Source organism: Gymnodraco acuticeps, unplaced genomic scaffold, assembly GCF_902827175.1.
Source record: "Gymnodraco acuticeps unplaced genomic scaffold, fGymAcu1.1, whole genome shotgun sequence".
In the NCBI taxonomy this organism is placed as follows: domain Eukaryota; kingdom Metazoa; phylum Chordata; class Actinopteri; order Perciformes; family Bathydraconidae; genus Gymnodraco; species Gymnodraco acuticeps.
Genome location: NW_022990238.1, coordinates 12,773,208 through 12,798,077, shown reverse-complemented (window position 1 = coordinate 12,798,077; position 24,870 = coordinate 12,773,208). Strand labels below are relative to the sequence as shown.

The 24,870-nt window shown below is 39.8% G+C and overlaps 2 protein-coding genes across 8 annotated transcripts; both read right to left on the bottom strand.

Annotated features, from left to right (window-relative positions):
* Positions 1–1,007: 1,007 nt before the first annotated feature.
* unkl (unk like zinc finger) lies at positions 1,008–16,773 on the bottom strand. Of its 7 annotated transcripts, none has more exons than XM_034219579.1 (16): positions 16,639–16,773; positions 15,775–15,984; positions 13,357–13,533; positions 9,996–10,129; positions 9,775–9,910; positions 9,571–9,688; positions 8,979–9,063; positions 8,374–8,498; positions 7,844–8,032; positions 7,237–7,287; positions 6,788–6,965; positions 6,599–6,709; positions 6,252–6,488; positions 5,380–5,567; positions 3,526–3,783; positions 1,008–3,371 (listed from the first exon to the last, which is right to left on the bottom strand). In XM_034219579.1, the coding sequence occupies exons 1-16, from the start codon at positions 16,701–16,703 to the stop codon at positions 3,216–3,218; spliced, it is 2,418 nt and encodes an 805-aa protein (XP_034075470.1). In that variant the 5' UTR covers positions 16,704–16,773; the 3' UTR covers positions 1,008–3,215. The 7 variants fall into 7 exon arrangements, with proteins under 7 accessions (XP_034075470.1, XP_034075472.1, XP_034075471.1 ...); XM_034219581.1 differs by having other exon boundaries at positions 6,599–6,688; XM_034219580.1 differs by having other exon boundaries at positions 8,383–8,498.
* Positions 16,774–20,011: 3,238 nt separating this feature from the next.
* On the bottom strand, positions 20,012–23,528 carry gper1 (G protein-coupled estrogen receptor 1). The gene is made up of 3 exons (XM_034220215.1): positions 23,412–23,528; positions 22,758–22,901; positions 20,012–22,306 (listed from the first exon to the last, which is right to left on the bottom strand). The coding sequence occupies exon 3, from the start codon at positions 21,981–21,983 to the stop codon at positions 20,892–20,894; it is 1,092 nt and encodes a 363-aa protein (XP_034076106.1). The 5' UTR covers positions 21,984–22,306; positions 22,758–22,901; positions 23,412–23,528; the 3' UTR covers positions 20,012–20,891.
* Between the last annotated feature and the right edge of the window lie 1,342 nt (positions 23,529–24,870).

Sequence of the window (24,870 nt, the reverse complement as noted above, 5' to 3'; positions counted from 1 at the left end):
AAATGAAATGTAGTACAAAAACAAAGAACAACAGTTTAGGTCTTTGGTAAAACTGCAGAAAATGAGTCCATTGATGTTGTAAGCAAAAGCCATTGGCATATTCCTGTTGGTTACTCTCGACCAGGAAGTCTTACTGAATGACGTATTACAGCAAAAATCCATCCAAAAACAGCCATTTTATTTTTGTTTTATCTGGATGGCCTTCATGACTACAGGCAGATGTTAGAAATTGTTTTATTCCAAGGGTAATTTCCCCTTTTGAAAGCGTATTTGGACAGCTACTAGAACACCACTTTGGTTGATTTTCCGCACACGACATCATTAATTGAGTTGGCTTCACAGCTAAAGCAAAGCAGACCCTGCTCCGTACACTGCTACCCAGCCGATGGGGGAATAACTCTGACAAAAAGAACCTAAAGGGACAATCTATGGCAGTACAATCTGTGACATCATTCTTAGTGATATACAAAAGTACTGAATGGATTTACAAATCATTAACAAGTCAAGTTAGACAGATGATAGAGTTTCTAAAAATCTGAGCTGTGGACGACGACATTCAAACATCTAAATGTAATAACAAGAAACTACATGAATACCTTTTCCAGTAGCAGCGAGGATCGCAGAAGTTATTAAGCCTTTACTACACTCAAAATAGGTCAATACAAATATCCTGGCAGTGACACAGAAATGTGTTTCCCTCTTTTCTTTTAACATATCGCATAACATGCAATACTAGAAATGATCAGCCTGCTATTTATGCAATTTAACGTCATCCTTAAAGGCTAAAATACTCTCTTTTTGATTTGCTTAATTGTCATTTATGTGAATGTAAACAATTCCTTTTCCCATATTAAGAAGTAGTAAAAAGTGTACCATGATTTGATATATTGAATAATACGTAAGAATAATCTTTTCTTTAACACAGTAGAAGGTCATTTCAAACAGAGGAACCTACCCAACTTACACTTTACCCACAGAACTCTCAATTCACGGCAAAATCATTACAATTAAAACAAACAGTTTTTTAATATGTTGCTATACAAATACATCCGTCCTGTTTGCATACTCCCAAGCGTTGAATTTGAAAAACCTAATTTCAAGGACTGCAGCTGCACCGAAAGAGCACCACGCCGAGGAATGAGTGTGTGGCGGGGGGACGACGACGACGACATTGTTCCATTATCTACCGCAGAAATACTTAATGGGATTGGGCCAAATACACTGGCATAAATGTATAATATATACACGTATATAGTCATACGCATGTTGATGCTTCTGCAAAGTTAAACTGCACAAGCTTTGAATACTTGTGACAATTCTACACATAACCTTTTTCACTGAAGGCACTTTAGAGTTAGAGGCCGATATGTTCTCAAGAGGCTAGATTCCTACAAAAATCACCATCTCAGGCTTTTAGCAAATACAATACATGCTTCTCTAACAGGCTAGCCTATAGACATCTCTACAAAACTAAAGTAACGGATTGAAAAACAGCCTTAACATGTAGCATGTGCCTTACTGATATTACAGCTGCTGGTTATGCCTTCAATGCATGTTACATTTGCACTTACTTGATTGAATTGTTTTATAAATCTAACTATGAAAGTAGAAACTATTAAGTACTTGTCTATGAAATCTTAATAAGATGTTGAACCATGCCATGATTTAACAGTTTCACAGTACACACAGAAGCTTCAGACATTAGCTTATATAGAAAACACACAATTAGAAATCAACAAAAAGGATACCTACAAAGCAGCTTCAAGCTCAATTCTATTTACCCTTTAAGAAAGTCCCAGCTAACAAAGTGCTTTTAGAAGAAATCTAACTTCTTGAGTTGGTCAAAATAATGATGCTTGACTAGGAGGATTTCAAAAAGAATGTTAATCAAGATGTGGCTTCACTTAAAGAGGAACACTGACACATGCGATTTCTTTAGAACATCTGCAAATAGTTTATATTGTTGGAAAACACTTCAAATGTTGCTTTTTTCCATCAGTAACTCCCCTTAGTGTTAAATGCAATAATACACATATGATGTGTTTATTGTGTATGTATGTATTCATTGCTAACAGCCTGTACATTTGGCCTATATTCCACACGTCAGTTTTGGTATCTCCATGCTGTGTTAATGGGTTTCCCCCAAAACATGTTTATCTGATATCGGTTCTTTGATGTCTTGTGTCTTGATTTGCTTCTGTGAGCTCTTGATGGATTCAGTATATGTATTCCTCTTTAGGTCAAGAAAAAACTGCTTTGAGTTTTGCCCATTTTATGTTTAGCATCAGCCCGTGTCCCTGGCAGTACGTTGGAAACATCCACACAGTGACCCCTTTGCATTTTAAAACCTGGCTACTGTGGTACCCTATCATCAATGGCTGTATCTGTATTTACTGTTGTGTCCTTTTCATCACACTATTCCCACCACCAGAAAGATTGAGAAGTGACCTTACAGTATGAGAAGAACTTCTCACTATATATATGATTATACAGTTACAGTGAGTACGTTTTATAGTATTTATTTCTTCCAAAACAAGAATATGATGTGTCTTAAGTCAACAGGTTTGATGCATATTTGTTACATTTCCACAGTATTTCTGAAACGTTGCTCTGGGTGGATTAGGTCAGAGATTGATCCACAATAATTCAAAGTGCAGTGAAGTATTTCCAATCAATAAACAGTAAAACACGAGGATAGAAATACAACCCATACTCATTCATGTCTTAAAGAATACAGATTTTAAGCAAGTTTAGTGGTCTCATTAGCATTTCTTTTTTTGTATCTGTAATTATGCATTTTCTGTCAGGTTTGCATATTTGTATTTTGTTTGGGGAAAGTATTCCTGCATATTGTGTATGTCAACAAATCTGGACACAAGATGAATGTCTTTTAGTGTCATGATTAAAGATCTGAGAAATTGCATTGCGATGTAATTTAATATTCTAATTTGATTGCATGGATTTTCACACAGAAACCCACCTGGCTGAACAAGGTCATGTGCCCAGAAAATGAGCAAAACAAAATGAATGATTTCATTTCATCCCCTGTACACAATCTGATTGATAATACTATTTGTTTGTCAGTCAAACATCATCGTATTCTAAATGTATTCGATCACTGTATGAAACAGACATTGCTATTTAGAAAAATGGTCATATCTATTAGCAGTTTTTCAAAGGGCTTATATTTAAATAATACCTCGACTAGTTGTACATCACCACTTCACTATTTTTGTTCTACAGTAGGGACATTCTGTTTTACTAAGCACACAGTTCTCACATAGTACATAATGTTGGCAAGGCTGCAGGACAATGCAACGATCATGCTTTTGGCAAACTATACATTTCTTTGACTGAAGCTGATATATTACCTGTGGGGGAAAGAAGAGAATGGATATCAGCCGCAACTTAGGGAAACACTTCATGCAGATTGTTCAAATTAGCATGGCAAAACGTAGCTCTGATAAACCCGTTAAAAACTAGATGCTAAAAGTGAAATTCTATGTGTGATCTATTCTGTCTTACCCCGTCTATAAGGTCTAGGTCATTACGCAGCTGACTCTGGAGCGAGTGGAGCTTTGACAAGGGGAGCTCGTCCAGCTCTCCATAGCTACGTAGCAGCGGCGTCCCCGGGGTGCGACAGAGCGCGTCAAAGTCCCCTTGGAGCTCTTTGAGCTTGCGCTGCGTCTCCTCCCACTTCTGTTCGGCCAGCTGCCGCTCCGCCTCGGCCGTCTTCGCTTGCTCCTTTGCCTCCAGAGCGTCTTTCTGGCAAGCTTCACAGGCCTGGAACAAAGAGTTGCGATTACATACAAATCCATGAGCTAAGAGGTGTTTTAAAGGTCCCCTATTATACTGTTTTTCATCAATATATTATATGTCTCAGATATATACAAAACATGTCTCTGAAGTGTTTTGCTCCAAATAGTAAACAGATAATTGTAACATCCCATAATCCCTTCTGTTTCAGGCCTGTTTCAAAAGTGCTGATTCTCTGTCTGTTACTTTAGATCAGGGGTGGGGAACCTCCGGCCTATATACGGACCGCGAGACCATTTGGTACGACCCTCGAGGTAATTTATAAACACACGCAAAAAAGAAAAAAATGAAAGAAATCTAGACCGCAAAATAATGAAACAAGCGAGTGCCTGTTTTTCCTGGCCAAGGTCAGGGTCCTTGAACACAACACGAGCCTAACGTGTCATCACGTGGTATATGTCTCGTCTGACAGGGGTGCAGTTCTGACGGAGAGCACCAGAACGCCGCTCCGGCACTTCAGAAAAGGAGCCTTACACATGCCGCAGTTTCTGCGTGTCTGTGTCTTTAGTTGAAAGCCCAGTGGCGATCTGCTCATCTGTCATACTGATCATACAGTCAATAGCTTTGTTGTTATTAGCATCTGGTTAGCTAGCTATGCTAACGAATATAAGAAGCTTTTTCTACAACCAGTGAGGTAAAGGCACATCTTTATATGATCATTATAGTTATAAAAAAATAAACAGGTATAAAATACTATATGACAGTAAAAAAAAGTTGTTATTAATAAAGAAGAATACAGTTTGAAAGGAGAGTGATTTGTAAAATATCCATAAAGAAAAAGAAAATCTGCTTCCAGTTCTGTTTCATCTGGGTGTTGAGAGATGTATCCATAGATCTCCTAATGTTGCTCTCAAAGTGCACCAGATTGATGCTTTTAACTTCAACATTTAAAACAACAAAAAAAACAAATCTTCCCGGGGGAGCATGGGGGGGGGAATCATGTTCACATGGATAGGAAACTAAATACATTTGCACACATCTTGTGTCCATATCTTTCTGTTTTGGTGGTCATGCCACAACCGTGCACGTGCATGCATGCGCGAGTCATGGTAAAATATCTGGATTAAGAGGTTGCTTTTTCTTTGCACAGAATGAAAGAAAGGTGAAATTAATGGGCTGTGATTTTAGTATTTTTAAGCAGAGGTCAATAATTTGCACGGCCCTCTGAGGAGGATGAAAACATTGAAATGGCCCTTGAGAGGAAAAAGGTTCCCCACCCCTGCTTTAGATGAAAAATAAGGAGCCCCTCCCCACACCCCTCAGAGATATTTGGATAAAAAGAACACAATGGTGCTCTAGGAGATTCAGGTGATAAGGGGGGGGGGGTTACCTTGGTTGGTGATTGGCTAATGGTTACACAAGCCAAAAAATCGTTATGACATCATAAAATGTCCAAAATCTGATCAGCTCATTTTCAGTCAGGTTTTTATAGAAATGGATCAGGACAAAAAGAGAGAGAATCTTTTTTCCTGAAACTTTCAGAATCTCTTCAAACAGAGAAAAAAAAAGAAGTGGATTTTGCATAATAGGTCCCCTTTAAATGAGTTAGTTTACATCACTGACTTGTTTGACCTGGTGCCAGGCCTCCTCCCACTGTTTGATCTTCCTCTTGGCCTCGTCCAGGTCCCTAAAGAGCCGAGCCAGATCTGCACTGCTGGCGCTGGACGTCAGGCTGCTGAAGACTGGAGAGGGGCTCGGAGAGAAGCTGCCACTCACAAAGTCCCAAATGCTGCTGGCCCCGCCGTTCAAGCCTAGGGGAGAAGTGTTCAAGTCATAAGAACAAGCAGTGGATAGTGTTTACAATCATTTGGACCAATGTCTAATTGCTAGTGATTTAGTTCAGAGAAATGGCATCCTTCCAGCAACTCTAAAAGCCATATTTCTCAGCGTAACTTCTGGAAGGTTGAAAACTTTACTTAATACTTAATTACGCTAACGTTAAATATTGCAGAAAGATAATAAGATAAGAACTGTATTAACCTCAAAGTAAATTCAGATGAGAGATTGCTCAAAACAATAACATAATAAATAGATTGATAATTATCAAGAATTAATACCGACACCACCACAAACATTTTTAGCAATAAGAGAAAGAATAAATATAGTGAAGTAAACTAGAAAAGTGAATAACATGAGAATAAAACAGTAAAAAACATTTATAAAGTGTTATGCCAACACCAGTGCAAAATAGTATTTCATAGTAAGGTATAATTAGTATAATAAGAAAACTAGAATAAAAAGTAATATTTTGCATGATAAAAAGAGTTTTGTAAATAATATTAAAAATGTTATATTGCACATGATTTGGATATTACTTTTGTTCTCACTGTGTACGAGTTCAACTATTTCCATTGCCATATAAGACTGAGATTCAAATCTGAAGTCGAATGCTTCCCAGCTCACGCGGAACAAAATGCCTGATGCTATCGGCTCACCTAAAGAATTCTGGGAAGAGGAGGTGGGAGTTCCCAGCAGGCCGTGCTCCTGCTTGGCTAACATGTTGGAAGGGTGATTCTGCTGCGATATGGAGGCAGCGAGCAGGGACTGCGACAGAGACTGAGACAGGGAGCTGAGCGGGGAGGTGGAGAGCGAGGAGGACGAGTTAAAGGAGGAAGATCGGCCCAGAGAGCCGGGAATGTTCACAGGAGCGGAGCCACCCAGCATCCTCTGTCCTGTGGGGACAACCGAAACACTGCTGTTACATTTGTATCATTTACAGGCATATCATGAGACCACCTGTGTTGGACAGCTGAATGTACTTTAACAAACTGCATGTCCTTACTTGCAAATCCCATACTGTTGTCCTGCTCCTCCAGCTCCTTATCCAGAGATGCAACATTGATGTCACAGAAGTTCAGGTCCAGAGCGGATCCTAAGGGGAAACGGAAAACATCTGGCTGACATTTTAAACAAAATGCAGAGCGGCAGTACGCAGCTCAGTGGCTTCACAGTGGACGTAACAAACACATACCTATAACTGACTCCACAGTGTTGCTCCCCGGATAGAAAGGAGTGGCTTTTGCATTCATGGTTGATAAGGTGGTGGGTGAAGAACTATCTGAGCCGATGCTGGAGGCCAAGCTGGACGTTATGCTGGAGGTGAAGCTTGTTGCCAAAGGGTTCACAGCAGAGAATACAGTATGTTGTGTCTGGAAGGGAGGCACAGGTGGCATGTTTCATTTATATTGTTGATTGCACATCTCTGTCTGAAACCAGAGCCCAGGTGTGGGAGAGAAACTATTGTTTACATGCACAACAACCTTTATATAAAGAAGCATTCTGGCCCTTTTAAAATCTCCCAGCAACTTTCATTGTGTGATGTTTCCATGTCAAAGTGATCCTCGTCACATCAACACGTAGCACTATTAAAATGACTAGGAGCTTTTAATAGTATTTTAAATCAATAATGAAAATCCAAACCTGTTTTTCTTGGTCCATCATTTTCTGATCCATCTGCCCCTTGTTCTTAATCTAAAAGTGAGAACACAAAACAGCAAACATTTTGTGACAAAATGCTCAAATAAATAATATCAAATAATATCACAAACCTTTGATTTGCAATGATTCTTTCAATATTCAAACATATTGCTTTTGATTACACATTCTTTTATAATAACAGTGAAGCAGAGACAAGTGAAATCAACTTAAGGGCAATTCTGAGTGTAGTGTTACAAAGGACAGGTGGTTTGTCCAGCCTGATTGCAAGCTTGCAGTTCCCACATGTTCACTAAATGTGACATTGATTACAAAAAACATGCAACAAGGCTCAACAATGTGTTTTTGTCAAGTCACCCATGTATAAGGTGCTCTCATCAAGTGACAAGATACATTGCATTTTTTTTTAATAAAGAAAAACCGACACATTAGATGATCTAATACCTGTAAATGAAATGTCTCAAAGTGATACAATACAAAATGACATGAATGATACATTTCAAAATGAATGAAAAGAGGAATGAGTGATGCATTAAAGCCCTGAGTTGTGTCTGTGTGTTAGAGTCTTCCTAAAGCTGAAGAGTCTGTATACCTGGTCCTCTCGTTCAAAGCCCGGAGCTTTGGGATAGTTAGACGTCAGAGATGAGACACTGGATGTGGTGGACTCTGAACATATACTACTATCAGTAAAGGGGTTAGGCCTGCTGGTGGAACCCACTGGGGATAACAAACTGTCGCTTCCTGAGCTTGGAGTTACAGTCGAGCTATTAGAACATGAAACCTGAGAAAGAGAAGTGCACATGGTCTTAATGAAAGGATGATCAACGTATGGATAAATAAATAAAACCAATATTCTAAATACATCTATTTTAGAGTGAGAATGTAACAATGAATAGCTTAGAATGATGGTCTTACAATCAAAAGCAATGACGTAACGGAAAACAATAATGACAAATCAATGCATGCCAGCAGAAAGATGAGAGCATGGTAAACAACATATCAACAGCTAAATGGATGAATTGTTATTTAGGGATTTGTGTTCTCTTGAAATACAACACCATGTATGTGTTTATTCTGTTGAATTTCCTTTTGAAGTCGTGACATAGCAACGGGAAAACATACACTTCCTACTTGTCCGTTGCTGCTGGTTGCGCTGCCCCCGCTGTTCCACTCGCTGACGGGACACTCTGAGTACTGAGAGCTGGACTGCATCACTGTCAGCATGCTCTCCTCTGTGGAGGGGATTCCTGACGGGAGTACGATTCAATGAAAACGGCATAAACAACGAGATGCCCAACAGCCACATTCCGACAACATTGCTTGTTGCTAAGGCTGCATGGCAAATGAAAAATGCTAACGTAGCCGAATATCGCAATAACGATTTTCTTTGCTTTTTTGTTGAACTGATATTGAAGTTGACTTTTTTTAGCCTTGTATTGAGAATAATGCTAAAAAGAAAATATGAAACAGTTTGAACATTGAACTGAACATAAAAGGCCCCAATAAAGACTATTTCCTTACTTATTCTCTCTTTCAACTAACTAAGAAAGAGTCTTTTACAATACCTATTAACCTTTACCTATATGTTTAAAATGTTAACAGTGCATATTTGAACATTTGGGGAAATCAAGACAATTATCTGACAGGTGTATATATATATATATATATATATTAACTCGTCTGTTTTCAAGAGTACTGAGACAGTATTTAGATACACTTTGACTTACTTTCTACGTGTGCAAACGCACAAAACGGTCCTCTGGGACAGTATCCCGTTTGTCGCATATCATTGCATTTGGTTGATTTGTAGATCTGAGAGGAAGAAAAACAGACCAATCAAAAAGACAATGAGTTACAAAGTTAAGATTTACGATACTATCAAAGACAATAAAACCTCATAAACACAATATCTTAAACTGCAGGATTACACAGTCAAGAACACTTTCTCACACTACACATTACTTAATTATGGTTGTTGTGGTAACAGTCCATTTCAAGGCTTGAGTATTGTAATTCAAATGTATTATTGTAAAAGGAAAAGCTATGATCATCTTGCAATCTACTTATTTAACTAAATAGTTATCACCGCAATAAACCGTATTTAATTTAGTGTTATTGTACAATATTTGACTTCATATTCTTTTCTTGTAAACATCATATTCTATTTACATGTATATAGACTTCTTCTTATGTTATTATATATGTTGCATTGTTGGAGGAGTCAGAAGAATTGAAGTGGCGTGTCTACACTGTAGCGTATGTGCATATGACAATAAACCCTTTCAATTGATGTATGTTATTTTGAGAAGCATCCCTCACCTCTGGGTGGAACTGCTGTTCGGTGCGGGAGTGGCAGTACTGGCAGCTGTCTGCACTGTCACACTTTGAGGGCTCGCCCCATTCATCCCCATGTTTCACGTTAGGGCAGGGAGTTGACCTGCATCACAGTGAGAACATTTAACACGTTACAATCATACAACTCAATACCGTTTCTTATTCTAAAACTCTGTCACCATAACTTACCTATATTTGAACTTTCTTGGATTTCGTCTCCGATCTCTACTGTTGTGGCAGTGGGGGCAAGCGTAGCCCTGCCTGCATAGTCGGGGGGGCTTTGTACACTGATCGGTTTTATAGTTGGCTAAAACAAAGTTGGTGTCTGCAAAAAGAATTGATGTCATTTTATTTGTATTTTGCAGGAAGTGTGTTACTACCTGTTGCACGAGCTGGTTATCATGACTCACCTTGCCAGCGGGGGTCTTCTGTCAGAGTTTTCTCGATCATAGCTTGGCTGGCTAACACTCCTGGCTGCAGGTCAGGAATACCTTCCCCAGATCCCAGCTGTCCGTTCTGAAGGGCTTCTTGTGCTTGAATCTCTCTGCACATAAAACCAAGGTTAGTTCCGTCCCTATTGCTTCCACAAGTATACAAATATTAGTTGTCGTTTCAAAAGAGTTAAATATAGTATTATGCTAAATTACTGAATCACTGGCGTCTCTTAATGTTTATCATAACTTTATACAAGTGATCATTGCTGAAACTAATTCTTAAAATACTATAGAGAAGAAAAAAACATTTGAGACACTTTATACGGGATCATCCTCAGAGGGTTCGGGCCACTTGAGACCTTTTTAGGAGATCTGAACAAAAGTGAAGGTTTTTTGAGTCAAAATTGTGATTCTCAAACTTTTGGTCGGATCAAAAAGATATTTACATGTGGCCCTTAACCTCTTCCATAACCATCCGGTATAAACAAACAGGGGTGGGTCAATAAGGGATGGGCACAGGATGATAATTGTTTTTATTAAAGGCTTTTAAGGAGAAAAGGTTTTATTACTACTGTTGAATGGGTTTGCTTTTTATGTTTGCTTAGTTTGGCAGCTTTGTATGCATGTCTTTTCTTTGTGAAATGTTGTGTTTGTGGCTGCACCTCTGTGGTACTCTAAAGTTTATCTTCAATATAATAAGTTACAGGTAGATGTACCAGCATTTGTTTTTGTTTCATGGTATCCAGTGTTGGGCAAGTTACTTCCAAAATGTAATATATTACATATTACCTATTACTCTCTTTTGAAAGTAATAAGTGACATTACAATATTACTGTCTCTGAAATGTAATGAGTTACACTACTTTAGTTACTTTTGAGTTACTTTCACCAAAATAACCGCAAAAGAATGGCTAGGTATTTGAAATGCTGAAATGTAGTTTAGTGCAGCTCATTATACATCCAATGAAGGGCGATGTGGTATAGCATAACAACTGTGTAGGCCATTAAGGCTACTCACAACTTGTATTACACGGCTTAGTTGAATACTGGATTCTGATTGTAACTTCTTAACATGTGACACGTTGTTAATACAGCAGTACAGACCACTGTCAAGGACTATAATGAAGGTTGCTAAGGAGGATCAAGAAAGACAAAGGAAAAGAGGTTAAAAGACGGAGCGCTGGACGTCAGATAAATCACCAGAAGAAGGCAGACAGGAAGTAAACAATAACAGGACACGGAATGGGCTCTGTAGTGTTTAGTATATGGCCGTGTACAGGCCCGGTTCCAGGACAACATGACTCAGGGTGCCTCTGAGATTACAGGGGGCACAGCAGTAGCAGGTTTACATGAGCAATAGTGGCCGGCAACAGCAATGACAAATAGCATTGATGGTCCCCATGAACAGATTATGGCCTTTGTTATGTTTTGAAACCAAGCAAGTGAGAACATTTCAAGTGAGTTAAAAGTGCAATCCTGAAATATTTCATATAGTCTAAAGTGGACTATGGCAAAGAAAAGCACAAAAGCTTCAAAGCTGTACTGATAAAACAAATGAGAACATAATGTAAATCAAGGCACATATTATTTAAACCAGCTCATGGTTTGAAATGGAAAACATTGAAAAGCAAAAGTATTATTAAAACCATGTACTAAATCATCACTTTGGTCCCATCATATACTCTGGGAAGAGAATATTTACTGTGCTTGAAAACTGGTATCACGTCATCATGTGAGGTTGACTTTGTGACCTGGAGAACATTTCAGCTGCAACATTAGCTTGTTGATAAGCTTGGGATATGAGATAGTTTTGTAGCCATTCGTGGTGAAGGCATCTGTGCTATTGTATGCATTATGTTTGACCCAACATTTCTACAGGCATGGCAGAATATGGCACTATTTTCACATGAATATTCCCTTGTCTATTTGTATACCACGAGCTGCAAAATGACCGCCTATAACCCCACTGTACAGGCGAGTACTTGTTTAGATATACCTGGGCAGCAGAGGTTGCGCTAGACTTTTTCGCTGCCCGTCAAATCCAGAATTACCCGTCGGCCTTTACACAACTCTGGGGGGGAAGGAAGCATGCTCGTGAACTGTCAACGGGGGGGGGGCAGTTCACATGCGCCGTGTTATGCATGGCTGCTGCACCTCGTGGGAGCGTGCCCAGCGTAAAGCCAAGACTCACAGACATTTCAATGATTTGTACGGCACGGTTAGGTTTGGAAACGGTATAATTTCCTTTTTGGAAGGCATGCATAACACGGCATAACACCGGAGCCTCGCTGCGGGGAAACGTTGGCGCTGTTCCGAGTTTGTTCTAATCTGTCAAAATGACGGACTGCTTTCAGATTTGTCCGTCATTGTTAAAAGAAATCCGTCATAGACGGAAAATATTCGGTTAACGCAACCTCTGCTGGGCAGGCTCTGTTTTGCCGTGGTATCCTGGCACCTGCGGGCCGGCGTAGTTTGGGGAGACGAAGACTGCTGCTCCGGGGGCGAGGGCGGCGAGTCAGGCGGGAGTAAGCTAGTGTCCACAACGGAGGGTAACGTGATGTCCCCATCCGACCTGTTGCTACTGTCTGCAGTAGATGCAGTGTTGCTGGCGTTTAGTGATGGTTGCTTTAACCATTTTCGTATAAATGATTATCCACAGATGTGTGTCACTGCTGTGGAAGCACTTTGGAAATGATGCACGCGCAGCGGAGCAGGTCACGCGCACCTGACACAATTTGTTGTTTGTATTTTTCGCTCCGTTCTCTTTTTTGAATAGAGGGTGCATAACATTCAACTGCCCGAAGATCCCGACGCGAAGCCTGAAGGGTAAACACACCAGGTTTACTAATCTACCCGCACAATTTGTCTGGTGTCGGAATGTCTCTATGTTAGTAGGCTACATTCTTAAAAAACAAAACACCATTTAATTTCGGGTTGAAATGTGTTGTAACTGCGTTACTGGGCATTGTAACGGGTAGTATATTACCCACATTTCATTAGTAATGCGTTACATTACTTCGTTACAGCAAAAAGTAATATATTACTGTAACTCCGTTACTTTTGTAACGCGTTACACCCAACACTGATGGTATCAGATAACCTCACTCAGACTCTTTCAGCAGCACAGAGCTGAATGCAGCTATTTGTCTATTTTATATTCACTGAACCAAGCCCTTCAAACAGTGTTACAGACTCAAATGTGAGTCTGTAAATCCATTAAACCTTTATACTACGGACACTCTGTTGACATTACATCCAAGTTGGCTGATTTGTCTGTTCCTTTGCGAGTTCAAAGTTTGGCAGGGAATAGAGAGGCCACTATTTGCTTTATATGTCACCTGATATCATAGACTGGAGGTCGGAGATCATGTGGCCCGTGAGCGAAAGCACAGTGGAGGCCATTCTTCACACAATGCCCTCGAGCGTCTGTCTCATGGATGCAAGTGCCGGTCTTGTAATAGCGTAGATGGTACTTTCGCTCTGTGTCGCCCGTGGTCCGGTGCAAGTAAGGACAGCTAAGGAAGCAAGGAAACAACATTTTAATATTTCAGCGGATGAAAAAAGAACACTGAACAATGCTCCTATAAGTACTAGATTCTTCTAGTATAGTTTATGCTGCAGCGTTACTAAGTACTAGATTCTTCTAGTACTTATAGCATCTTTCATGTGAAAACACAATAGCTAAGCACTGCACAGACATTTAAAATATGGTCCAATCAAAATAGAGTTATTATTATATTGTAATTAGAAATAGGGTTCTCTTATGGCTGCACACATTTTTAAACAGATTCCACTGCATTTGCAGGGCTGACACAATAGCAACGCCTCAAGAAATGTATGGCCAATAAGCCTCTTGAATAAACCATTTTTTTCCTTTCTTGAGTAGCAACAGTTGCTATGGCAACACAAAAGGTTATACAAAAATAGCTGCCATTGGCAGAGGAGGAACTGTAAGGATGGCAGACGTTCATTTTCCATTAGTCCAATAATCATAGTTCTTTTTGTTTTTTATGTTGGGCTCTATTATATGCTGTGCCATTTGTAATTCCTGGGCACACAGAGAGAACTGCAGCCTCCTTAGGAGAGATACCATATTGTTTCAGTTACCTTCATATTTATTATACTTCTAATAATGAAGCACTTTTATACTAATAAAGGACTGGATTATCTAAAGCCAGTTGAGTAGCACTTGAAATGTTTGGCTCTATGAAACCTGATATACTTATATGATTCTGTTTTCTTCAAGGTTGTGTCTTCCTGGTCGAATGTACTTATTGTAAGTCGCTTTGGATAAAAGCGTCAGCTAAATGCAATGTAATGTAATGTAATGTAATGCTTGAACTCTTTTATAGTGAATTGAATGCCTGTCACTCTGATGCAAATGATGCCCTGTGCAGAACAATGGAGACTATGCCGTCACAAATAAGAAACAAGGAAACTAAATTGGTGTCTTATTGTAGGGGAGAACATTTCCGTGCATCAAATCACAATAGAAGAAAAAAATACTGATATTGTGATACTGATCACAAAGCAACAACCAAATATGGCTAAACAGCATATCTAGCACTCCTCACTTTAGTAAATAATACACCCATTTTTATATCTCATCTTTCGAGCACTCTTTTCCGGGCAGGAATCTATGATTATAACCGATACAGTCCTCTTGGCTGGAGCTGATCTGCACATATGTCATTCAAACACACAGAGCTTGTTTATGCTGCAGCGTTACTAAAGCGACAGCAAGCTGATATAATTAACATGTTTTTTAATCTATCATTTTCAATCCAAATTCACAAACACATGCTCCTAGTCCCCTGCAAACATCTCCGCAGAACAGTTAGCTTCATTGTAGAACTGCAAAGAAGAGTTTAAAAGTATTTTTTTGGTAAATTGTCATTGCAATGTCAACCTGTGTTATTAACATGTCAGGAAAGACTAACTGTTACACTTGAATATAGTGTACACTACATTCTGTCTGTAGGCGCTACTTTCAAGCAATCTGCAGTATTTAGGGCGTATGCTGAGAGCAGCAAAAGGGCAGAACTTAGTGCACTTTATCATCTGTTTTTATAGCAAGAAGAAAATCAAAAAAATAAATGTTTTGATAATTTATTTACCAGTTATTTTAATTCAAAACATCAGAATTTCAAGAAAAAGCAGCTTCTCAAATATGGAGATTTCCCATTTCTTTGTTTTAAATAATTGTAAACTGAATATAGTTGTCATTTAAAGATATCACTTTGGACTATGACTAAACTGGAGAGAACAGATGTTGCTACTATTTCATAGACAAAACAATTGATAGGGAAAATAGTAAGCAGATTAACCAGTAATGATAATAATAAGATTATTATTTGCAGACCTAATGGCTTCGTTTTGCATCCCTATTAAATTAATAACATTTCCCCTGATCGTTATACAATAACACAACAAAAAGTCATAAAGTTTACCTACGTTTTTTTTCAAACTCACTATATAAAACAAATAAGTAAACAATATATATATATATATATATATATTCATCAACACAGTTCTTCCCAATTAAGACACATCACGACCCAAACCTATTTAAGGAACACTTGAATGTTTGTATACTTTATGACATTTCCTGTGCTTTGAATGTTTTAGTGGCATCAGTTTGATAACATATGTTCCCCTGAAGCTACAGAGGTTCTCATCCCAAACATGGCAGCAAAACATCAGTCAGCAGCTGCATCACAACGCACTGAAGCTTTCATGAAAAGACTGAAACGTACTCATCTCCATCCGGGCAGATGCCTGTGGTCTCGTCGTATTTGGTGCAGTACACGTCAGGGCTGTAGTTAAAAGTTCCGTCTCTTCTTCTGATAGGTCTTCTTCTCCGCTGGTTGAGAAAATGCCAGTGAAAACACGTAAAGGGTCTGTGCTGCGTACACTTGTGCTGAAGGAACAACGGACACTGCTCTGTCCTGAACTCCTTCAAGTATCTGAAACAAGGAAAAACAAAATAAACAGTCTGAGGAACCGCGTTCTGAAATGAACACTCATTATGAAATAAGTCAAAAGCTGGAAAAAAGTGTAAAGACAGTGTTGTGTCGTGGTATGCAGCTAGTGTTGTAGCCTACTATATATTTTGGGTCACTAACGTAAGCTTGCTATTCAGAGAGTAAACTACGTTATTGTTTGGACGTAACGCTTGTTGAATGTCCATGAGCGTACGTCTATAAATGTGCGTAGCAAGGGGGAACTCAAAATAAGGCCGAGCTATTTACAAGCAGACTGGTTAGCGAGTTCCTGGCTAATCATTTAGCAGACCAAGTTGACGGTTTAACATTCAAAAGATTATTCAAAACAGTTCCCCAACTCGGTAAAACAGTTATAAACGATTCCGTTAACGCATGGCTTGACACTTAAGCGATTTAAGACGTCCGTGTTTCCTACATTAGGGCTGGTGTCGTTAGCGTGCAGTCGCTGTTTGCTATGTGACGTTAGGTAGTCACAAAGCCTGGAAAAGCACCATGTTTTCAACGCACACATAAGAGTTGAGGAATGCAAGAAATGCAAACGCGCATATGTGCACGTGCAAAAAACATTTTCTTCAACGAGCCATGTTGTTGTTTATTTGCAGTAGCTTTACTCACGTATAGTGGCTAGGTTTCTCGGTTTGAGGAGACGCATTGGCCGCCGTTTTCGAAACCGACGGCATTTTCAGTCAAAACAATGAATTGCGCATGCGCTCGGATCTGTTGCTCGCGTCCATGCATGCACGTCCGCATACACTGCATCAGAGCAGCAGGGGGCGCTGCAAACAACACCGTGTTTATGTCCTCTGGCTTGTTGGAGCTGATTACTTTATCAATACACATTCTGCCTGAATGGACTGTTATATTTAATTATAGTACAATTAAGGAATATAATAATACCCCCATTTATTTCAAACACTTTAATTACTGTTAGACTGTATAAACTTCAATACATGTCTGTATGGTCTTCAGGCTATCAGGCTTAATCTGTCATTTCCTCTTCCTCAAATTATTGTCTTTTTATTGCATACTTTAGAAAACTCATCTCAGCTCTATTTAAGGTGAAAGTTTCCGTGTGTGTGTGTGTGTGTGTGTGTGTGTGTGTGTGGGGGGGGGGGAAAGGTTTTCAGGTTTTCTCTTTTAGAGGCTTCTCTATGTAGCTCATTACACTGTTATTATATTTATCTTTTCTTTGTGTGTTTCATTTGTTTTTATGTCAGTGATTATGCTTAGTTTAAATATAACAGATTTTTAAAGAGTAAAATCATTTCACATTATTTAATAATGCATGTGTTTATAATACAAGTCTTTAAGTATTTTTAAATAGGTGATCTATTTTTGGAAAGTATGTAATAGGAGTGTTTTTTAAACGGAAATGCAGGTTTGGCAGACAATGCACAGTAGATACTTCAATCAGCTGCCTCCAAATACAAGTTTCCAAATGTCTGTTTTAAGAATTTGGTTGCTTTTATATAAATATTTGATGGGTTCTGCCTGAAGCCTTTAAAAACCAACCCTATTTCTTCCCCTCTGTATCTGGGAAGCTAATTATTCTATTCAGATCTTTTTTCCTGCAAGGGATTTTAATTTACAAATGCAATTATACATTTGATCCATTATTCAGCTGCTGAGGTCCTCCGGGTGCACGGCCTTATGATTATGCATAAACCCTGGACTGTCCTGTTGTAATTACTTTGACATGCCCCACCCCCACTCAGCTTACAGTTGGATGTCCAGTAACTTTCTTAGGCAGGACACATTTAGTCTAATCACTTTAAGTAGAATTATATTACATTTGGTTTGTTTTGGTGTGCACAATTAGATGCCAGCTCATTAGATACAATTCTACAATATCATTTTTGATGCGATGCAAAAGCTCTGCTATGAATTGTTACATTTTTCGGAACATGTTTTCTATCTTCATTAACATGAATTAAAGTGACAAAATATAGAACAACAACAATCTGCCTTTATCCATACCTCTCTGAACAAAAACTGACTTGTGTTTTCCCCCCCTCACTTTATGCATTATCCCATTGTTTTGCACCTAGTAAAGTGGCCACTGTGTATATTTGCATCTACACAAAGTATATTTGTGCTTGGTTGAAGCAACAGCAGCTGGTGTACAATGAGCATACATGTACCCATAAGCCTGCAAAACTACTCTATTTTAGTTTTACCAACAACCTTTTCATCCAAGTCAGGAAAAAAGCTTGAGGCTTTGGTATCATCATCATTTTACTGCTTATCTGCCCAATATTTTTGCATGAATTACGAAATGATTTAACATTATTTTCTTTAACCAGATAGATGTGTATCCTGCATCATCCAGAGGAAGTAATGTGAGCGAGGGGAAAAGTCACACCCTCTCTACTCTCTGTGACGTCAGCCACCACAAACCTTTGACCTCACTCAGAGCTCTCAGCTGTACACACAGTCCACTGTCAACCTCTTCTCACAGCATCTCCAGTGTGTGTGTATGTGTGACGTAAAGATGATCCTTTGTCTCTTACACCTTGTCGGACTTGGATGGCCTCTAGGTGTTGCTTCTTTATCTCAGAGAACATGACAGCTCTCATTGGATTACTGCTTCCCTGTCTTCCTGTTTTGTGTACCGTCTGGGGCCCTGATAGAGACGCGTGCTGTATTCAGACTGCACTAAATCCAAATTTAAAAAAGACATATTGTCTTTGTCAAGGTTTAAAAACTGTGAAAACATGCTGAATGCTGCATGTTAAGGCTATGGGACACAGAATCTTTAGCATCATGTACCACAAGTTTGCCTCTCATAAACAATCACTTAAACAATCCTCAGCGCTGCTTTCCCAGGCTGCAGGAACTGTTACAGCTGGAATAACAGTTTGTGGTTTGGACTCCTATTTTTCCAAGTCACGCCATTATCTCTATCTGCTTCATGCACAAACACAAACGCAGGCCTACCGCAGACTGGCTATACACCTTGTATATGTTGATGCACAATGCTCAATCTGAGCGTGATACAGTCCTGTGGACTCTTTTATGGTTGTGACATAATACATCCACCTGTTGAGGTCAATGCACATAAACCACAGGCTGTGTCGGTTTTCTAAGAATATAACAAATAGATAATATTCTGTTAACCCTGTTATGATTCAAGAAATGCACATGCATCTGAGTGCAAGTTGACATAAGAAAGCACTGTAATATAGTAGAAAACAGGAATTTATAATGTTCAATAAACAATTTGAGGTTGTTAAACTTTATAGCAGGTTTCATTAAAGCCTCTGATGCGAGACCATTTCAAATGTTTAAGCTGCACCTGTGTAGCCGGGTAATCTGCATTACATTAACCTCTGATCAATGTGAGTATCTGTGTTCTGTCAAAAGCATTTCATCAAACTGTACATGAGGATGGGAGAATCCACCCTTTGGTATTTGAACATGTCTCATGTTAGATTTGAGTTTTTCTGTTCATTTGATAAAAACAATTAGTGGAATCCGTTTACAGATAGGAGAACAAGCCACACATGTGAAGATGAAGTATTTTTCGAGGTGGCTTTTTCTGTCACATGCCCATGTCTGGTTGGCTATTGCAGTTTATCAGTGTTATATGCTTTAAATAAGAACTACAAATGGAAGCAGCTTCACGTTGTCAACAGTGAAGGATGTGTTTACACATGATGATCCCCTGCTGGCAAGGCAACACCTGCTTCTTTTCTTTATCATCATGCTAACAGGAGCTGACAAGTGTGGTAATATCTTATTCCATAATATATATGAGCTCAGACATCAGATTCTGGACAGATTCAAAGACGGGCTGTGACCAAAATGCTAAAAATAACACATACAAAAATAAAGGGTGTAGCTACGATACCCTTTATTTAATGTGTGTAATACTCGAAGACATACACAAAGACTTCTCTTTTATATTCCTGGAAAAGTGGGATATTTTCTTTATTTCTAAAAAATAAAACACATTTTTGTGCATTTTCCATCGCATGTTTAGCTTTACAAAAGGACATTTCCGCTCAACAGAAGAGAAACAGACAGGGGTACACTTATATTTACAGTGAAAAGAAAGTCACTGCTACTCGTTGCCTCTTTGGTTTTTTTTCTACCTGTAATGCCATGTTGTCAATGATGGTGTTGATGGTGTGTATTACATTATATATTATTTTCATTTTCAATTCATCTGCTGATTATTTGGAAACATGTCCATCCCTATATCGCTCTAATTTCAAGGTGATGTATGTAAATATTTAGTTTGGTCAGTCCAAAATCTAAATATATTCCCTTTTTATATCAAATGAAACACATTTGAGAGGCTAAAAACATAATCTTTGCATGCAAACCAACTTTAACCATTAACCAATTATCAAAGACGAAAATAAGTCGACTAATGGTTGCAGCCCTAGTAGGTTATACATCATTATACAGGTGTTTCCATGTGGGGTTTAACTGAAGAGCCAGACAATGTTATTTTGCATGACAGATCGCTTATTATTGTCCGTCTTACACAAAAGCTGTTGTCCTCTGACACTCATCTATCCATCGCCTTAAAGGACACAAGCTGACATTTTGCTCCTTGCCATCAAACACACTTTTTGAAGAAAAAAACACACACCGAAAACAATAAGTGAATAATGAAACATGTATGAAACCATGAACATAGCTTCAAGTACCTTATGTGCATTGTAATCTACTTAAAAGGATGCACAACATGAGTCATTCCCATTCTTACTTGAGTGTATATTTTTGTGTTTTTGTTCAGAAAGTGAGCAGGTTAACTGAGAGGCATACCAGATGAAGAAAGCTGAGGTTATTATTCACACTGGGTGAAATGTTTGAGTTTTTAGCACACCTTGTGAGTTTCTTGTCCCTCTTCCTATCAGTCACACCTCTGACACCACGCTCCTGACAGGGAGGTGTAGATCGAGGGTGTGGTGGCAGAAGCGGTTCACCACTGACCAGCTGGCCTTCTGCTTAACGAAGAGCCGCAGCTTGTCCCTGAACGTCTCTCCTAGAAAGCTGTAGATAATGGGGTTGAGGCAGCTGTTGGAGAAAGCTGCCAGGTTAACAATGTGTCCTGTGAGCGGGTAGTCGTGCCACAGGGTGGTAGCTGTCCTCTGGGCGGGGTCCGCCGTGCCCTGCAGGAGCTGGATGCTGATGAAGACGTTCTCCGGCAGCCAGCAGATGAAGAACACCAGAACCACCACCACGATCATGCGCAGGGCCTTCTGCCGCCTGGGCCACAGTCCTCGGTGCTTCTGCGCCCTCATGAGGATTCGCCCGATCAGAGAGTAGCAGAGACCAATGATGGTGAAGGGCACCAGAAAGCCAATGGTGACCTCCAGCCACTGGATCTCCAAGACGTTGGCGAAGCAGAAGTGCACCTCGCCCCTGTGCTGCGTCTGCACGATGGTGAAGGGCAGCAGCGTGGCCAAGATGGACGCCATCCAGATGAGGCCGCAGCTGAGCTTGGCGTGCTGCATAGTTCTCAGAGGGCTGCTGCTTATGGAGCTAGCTATGGCAATGTATCGGTCAACGCTCATCCATGTGAGGAAGAAGATGCTGCTGTACATGTTGACCTGCAGGAACAGCGACATGAAGGTGCAGAGGACGGCGTAGTCGTAGTATTTCTCGTTCAGATTGAAGACCTCGATGAGGGAATCAGCCACCAGGATGAGGTCGGCTGCAGCCAGGTTGACAAAGTAAAGGTCGGGGATGGTCATCTTCTCTCTGTGGTTCAGGTTCACCACCAGGATTAAGATGTTGCCGATAAATCCAATAGGAAAGAGGAGGATGGTGTACAGGCAGGACAGGAAGAGGCCGATGGTGTAAGATCGGTTTGAGTCTTCGGTCAAATCTGTCGCGTTGTACTCATATGAAGTGTTCACTGTGGTGTTAACGTATATCCAGACCAGAGAGGTTGTCTGCACTTCCATACTGACTGTGATGGGACTGTCTTGAATCATAGCCCACATGTAAGTCCCCTGTTGATGCTACATCATTAGACCCTGTTCCTTCCCAGTGATGTCTCTTTACAGGGTGAATCATCTATGCAGCGTTTGCATGCTGACAGAAGTCAGGTGAGTGGAGCAAAAAAAAAGTTATGGTTTCCTTGACCTCATGTTGACATCAAGGTTCATCCACACATAGATTCCAGACACAAAATAAAAGCACCTCCATGTCTGAAAATTGTCGTAACCCGACTCCTCCTTTGAGTCATCCGATTTGTCTGTCCAAGTACGTGAGCATCTTTATTCAGCGAGCCTCGGCCAGAGACGCTATTGCTGTGACACCTGAGCTGTGGAGAGAAGGAAAACAAATCAGAACATGAGACAATTAGGGGCACAGACTTGGAGAAAGCAGCAATTCTAAATAAGAACAACTACAAGGTATAGCATTTTTTTAAAAATAAAATACACCCCTGAGATGAAGAAGACAGCAGTCCACTTGGAAAGAAGAAGTTTAAAGGTGTCTGAAATAAATGGCGGACATCAGTTAGCACATTAACATTCAAGCTTCAGACTTAAACAGATGCATTGAAATCCTCCTTAGAAGTCCTTGGCCAATCACAGCTGCAGAGATGGTTCGTCCAGACTCAATGACTTTTAATTGGTGACATATATTTTCATTAAAATTGAACAAACCTCTGCGCTTTGGAAGGTTCCAGTCCAGACACATACATCTCAGTTATATATTATATAATATAACATCTTTGTTGTATATTAACTGCAATAGTTTAAGTTGCTTACTATCTCTTCATTTGTCGAAGAATTTCAGGCTCTGGCTTTCGGACTTTCCCCAGGGATAGGAAAGACGACTACAATGTTAGGCAAACGGGGCCGTTGGCAAACATGCACAGCCCAAAGGGTTTTATTTCCTCCAGAGGAAACCTCCTGCAATATGAATGCATTCTTAACAACAGTAGTCTTCACAGCAGTAATTCAGCACACGGAAGACACATGTGATTATAGGCTAACACTCTTACAAAGAGAACATTCAATAAAGGAATAAGCATCACACAACCCTTCCTATATTTTGTATCAATATATAGTGAGATATTCCTTTCTTTAATATCCAGGATATTTCACATCTCATTGAAATAATATTGTAATGTTTTTTTCTTCTGAGATTGTTTAGATTTGAATAGTTCCCACCATAATGAGTGAGACCTGACAGTATGGGAAAGTGCTCTCCAGGAAATTAAAAACAAAGCTACTTCAGACATTTAACGGAGCAAAAGCTACGGCTAGTCACAATAAACTCATTATGCAACCGAATTACAGAGACACTAACATTGAAATGAACTGTAAATTAACAAATGCATGCAGTTAGAGACAGACCTTAAATGTTTAAACTTGAAAATGACCACAAACAATAGCAGAGATGTCAAAAGCAGCACTTACTTTTTTAATTGTGGGGTTTGTTGCTCCTCCATGCTGGTCTAGTACAGAAGTCGGAGAGCCACAGATTTGTAAATCCCATGTCCGGGCTTCTCTTCTGCACCACCTGCTGTTTGGCCCAACCCTGAGAGGAGAGGAGGGCGGGGGGGGGGGGGGGGGGGGGGGGGGGGGGGGGGGGGAGAGGCAAGAGATGATGTGTCAGCCATGGTTTGTCACCACACTTCATCTTCACTTTTTTGTTGTTCCCCAGTATGTGATTACAGGTGAGCACTGAGCACCTACAAAAAAGAAAGGGACAGCAGATTTGTCTTTTTTTGTTTTGGACTTTTGCTTTTTTAATGGATAAAAGAGACGTAGAGAAAGTAGTATGGACTGTATATATACTAGGTTGCTATACCAAGAGAGCTGATTTGACCATAACATGAAAGTTTGGGCAGCAGATAAGAAGTTTTACCTTGACCAGGCAGTGTTGTTATGGAAACCACTTGTATTTCCTGCAGTATTTGTTCACCTGGGTTGTAGCTCTTAGTCCGAAGTTCCGTGTAAACACACTCCATATGACCCTTCTTAGTTTTTCCATCAACTTGTTTGTGAAATAGTGTACCCACTGATCTGCATCGATTATTGATTCCCCCACAAAACAGAAGACACTGACCCTTTGCTTATTTACTGTTCATTCTCAATACTGAAATTACATTCAGATGAGGCTTAGAAAACTGTGAGCCTTCATGCTCAATAAAGAGGAAACAGAACAGACTGCTAGCTCCTGGAAAAAGACTAAAATTAGCATAATTGTATCTATCTATAAGACCAAACTGTGGCTATGGAGACCTGTTTGATGTGTTGTTGGCTAGTGTTTCCTTAACAGCCTTGAGATGCCTGCAATAATTACAGATACACAAAAACCATCTGCTGCAAAGCTATTTATATATTGATATTGAACAGACAGCATCAGAGCGAAGTATATTGCTGTTGATTTGATTGGAACCGTCACAATATGCAGTGGAACATTCTATTTTGATGAAGTCCTTTTTGGATAAAATCACACAAGGGGTTGTGACAACAAGAATTTCAGATTACCCCCTTAAGACAGAATGTGACTGAGGTCTTTGCATGGTGGGAAAGTCACTCCATCCTCAGACAGCCGGAGGGGAGAGAGGTCGAGGCCGAGGCTGGATCATTGCTGGCAGGTTTGGGGTTGCAGCTCCTTTGGCAGTGCTGTGCCTCGGCTCCAAGGCTTTAAATGAGATACAAACAACAGAGAGAGAGAGTGCACTGGAGGAGGTTGAAGACAGGGCAGGTCACTCTCATGTTTGGCTATGTGAACAGAGTCTTTGGTGTGGGGTACAGTTCAGTATTTATAGAGACAGTTTAAAAAGTTTGAAAGGGAAGTGATGCCTGCCAGTTAGTTCAAGTGCTACACACGACATACTGCACCTGCTTCTGTATATATTCATTGAAC

Bases quoted from the DNA above. Each gene is read 5' to 3' on its own strand.
- unkl (XM_034219579.1), bottom strand. From the start codon at position 16,703: ATGCCGTCGGTTTCGAAAACGGCGGCCAATGCGTCTCCTCAAACCGAG. The intron at 9,064-9,570 runs GTGAGGGATGCT...TCTTCCTCTCAG, and splicing joins AACAGCAGTTCCACCCAGAG to ATCTACAAATCAACCAAATG. The intron at 3,784-5,379 runs GTCAGTGATGTA...TCTTTGTTCCAG, and splicing joins CCTGGCACCAGGTCAAACAA to GCCTGTGAAGCTTGCCAGAA.
- gper1 (XM_034220215.1), bottom strand. From the start codon at position 21,983: ATGTGGGCTATGATTCAAGACAGTCCCATCACAGTCAGTATGGAAGTG.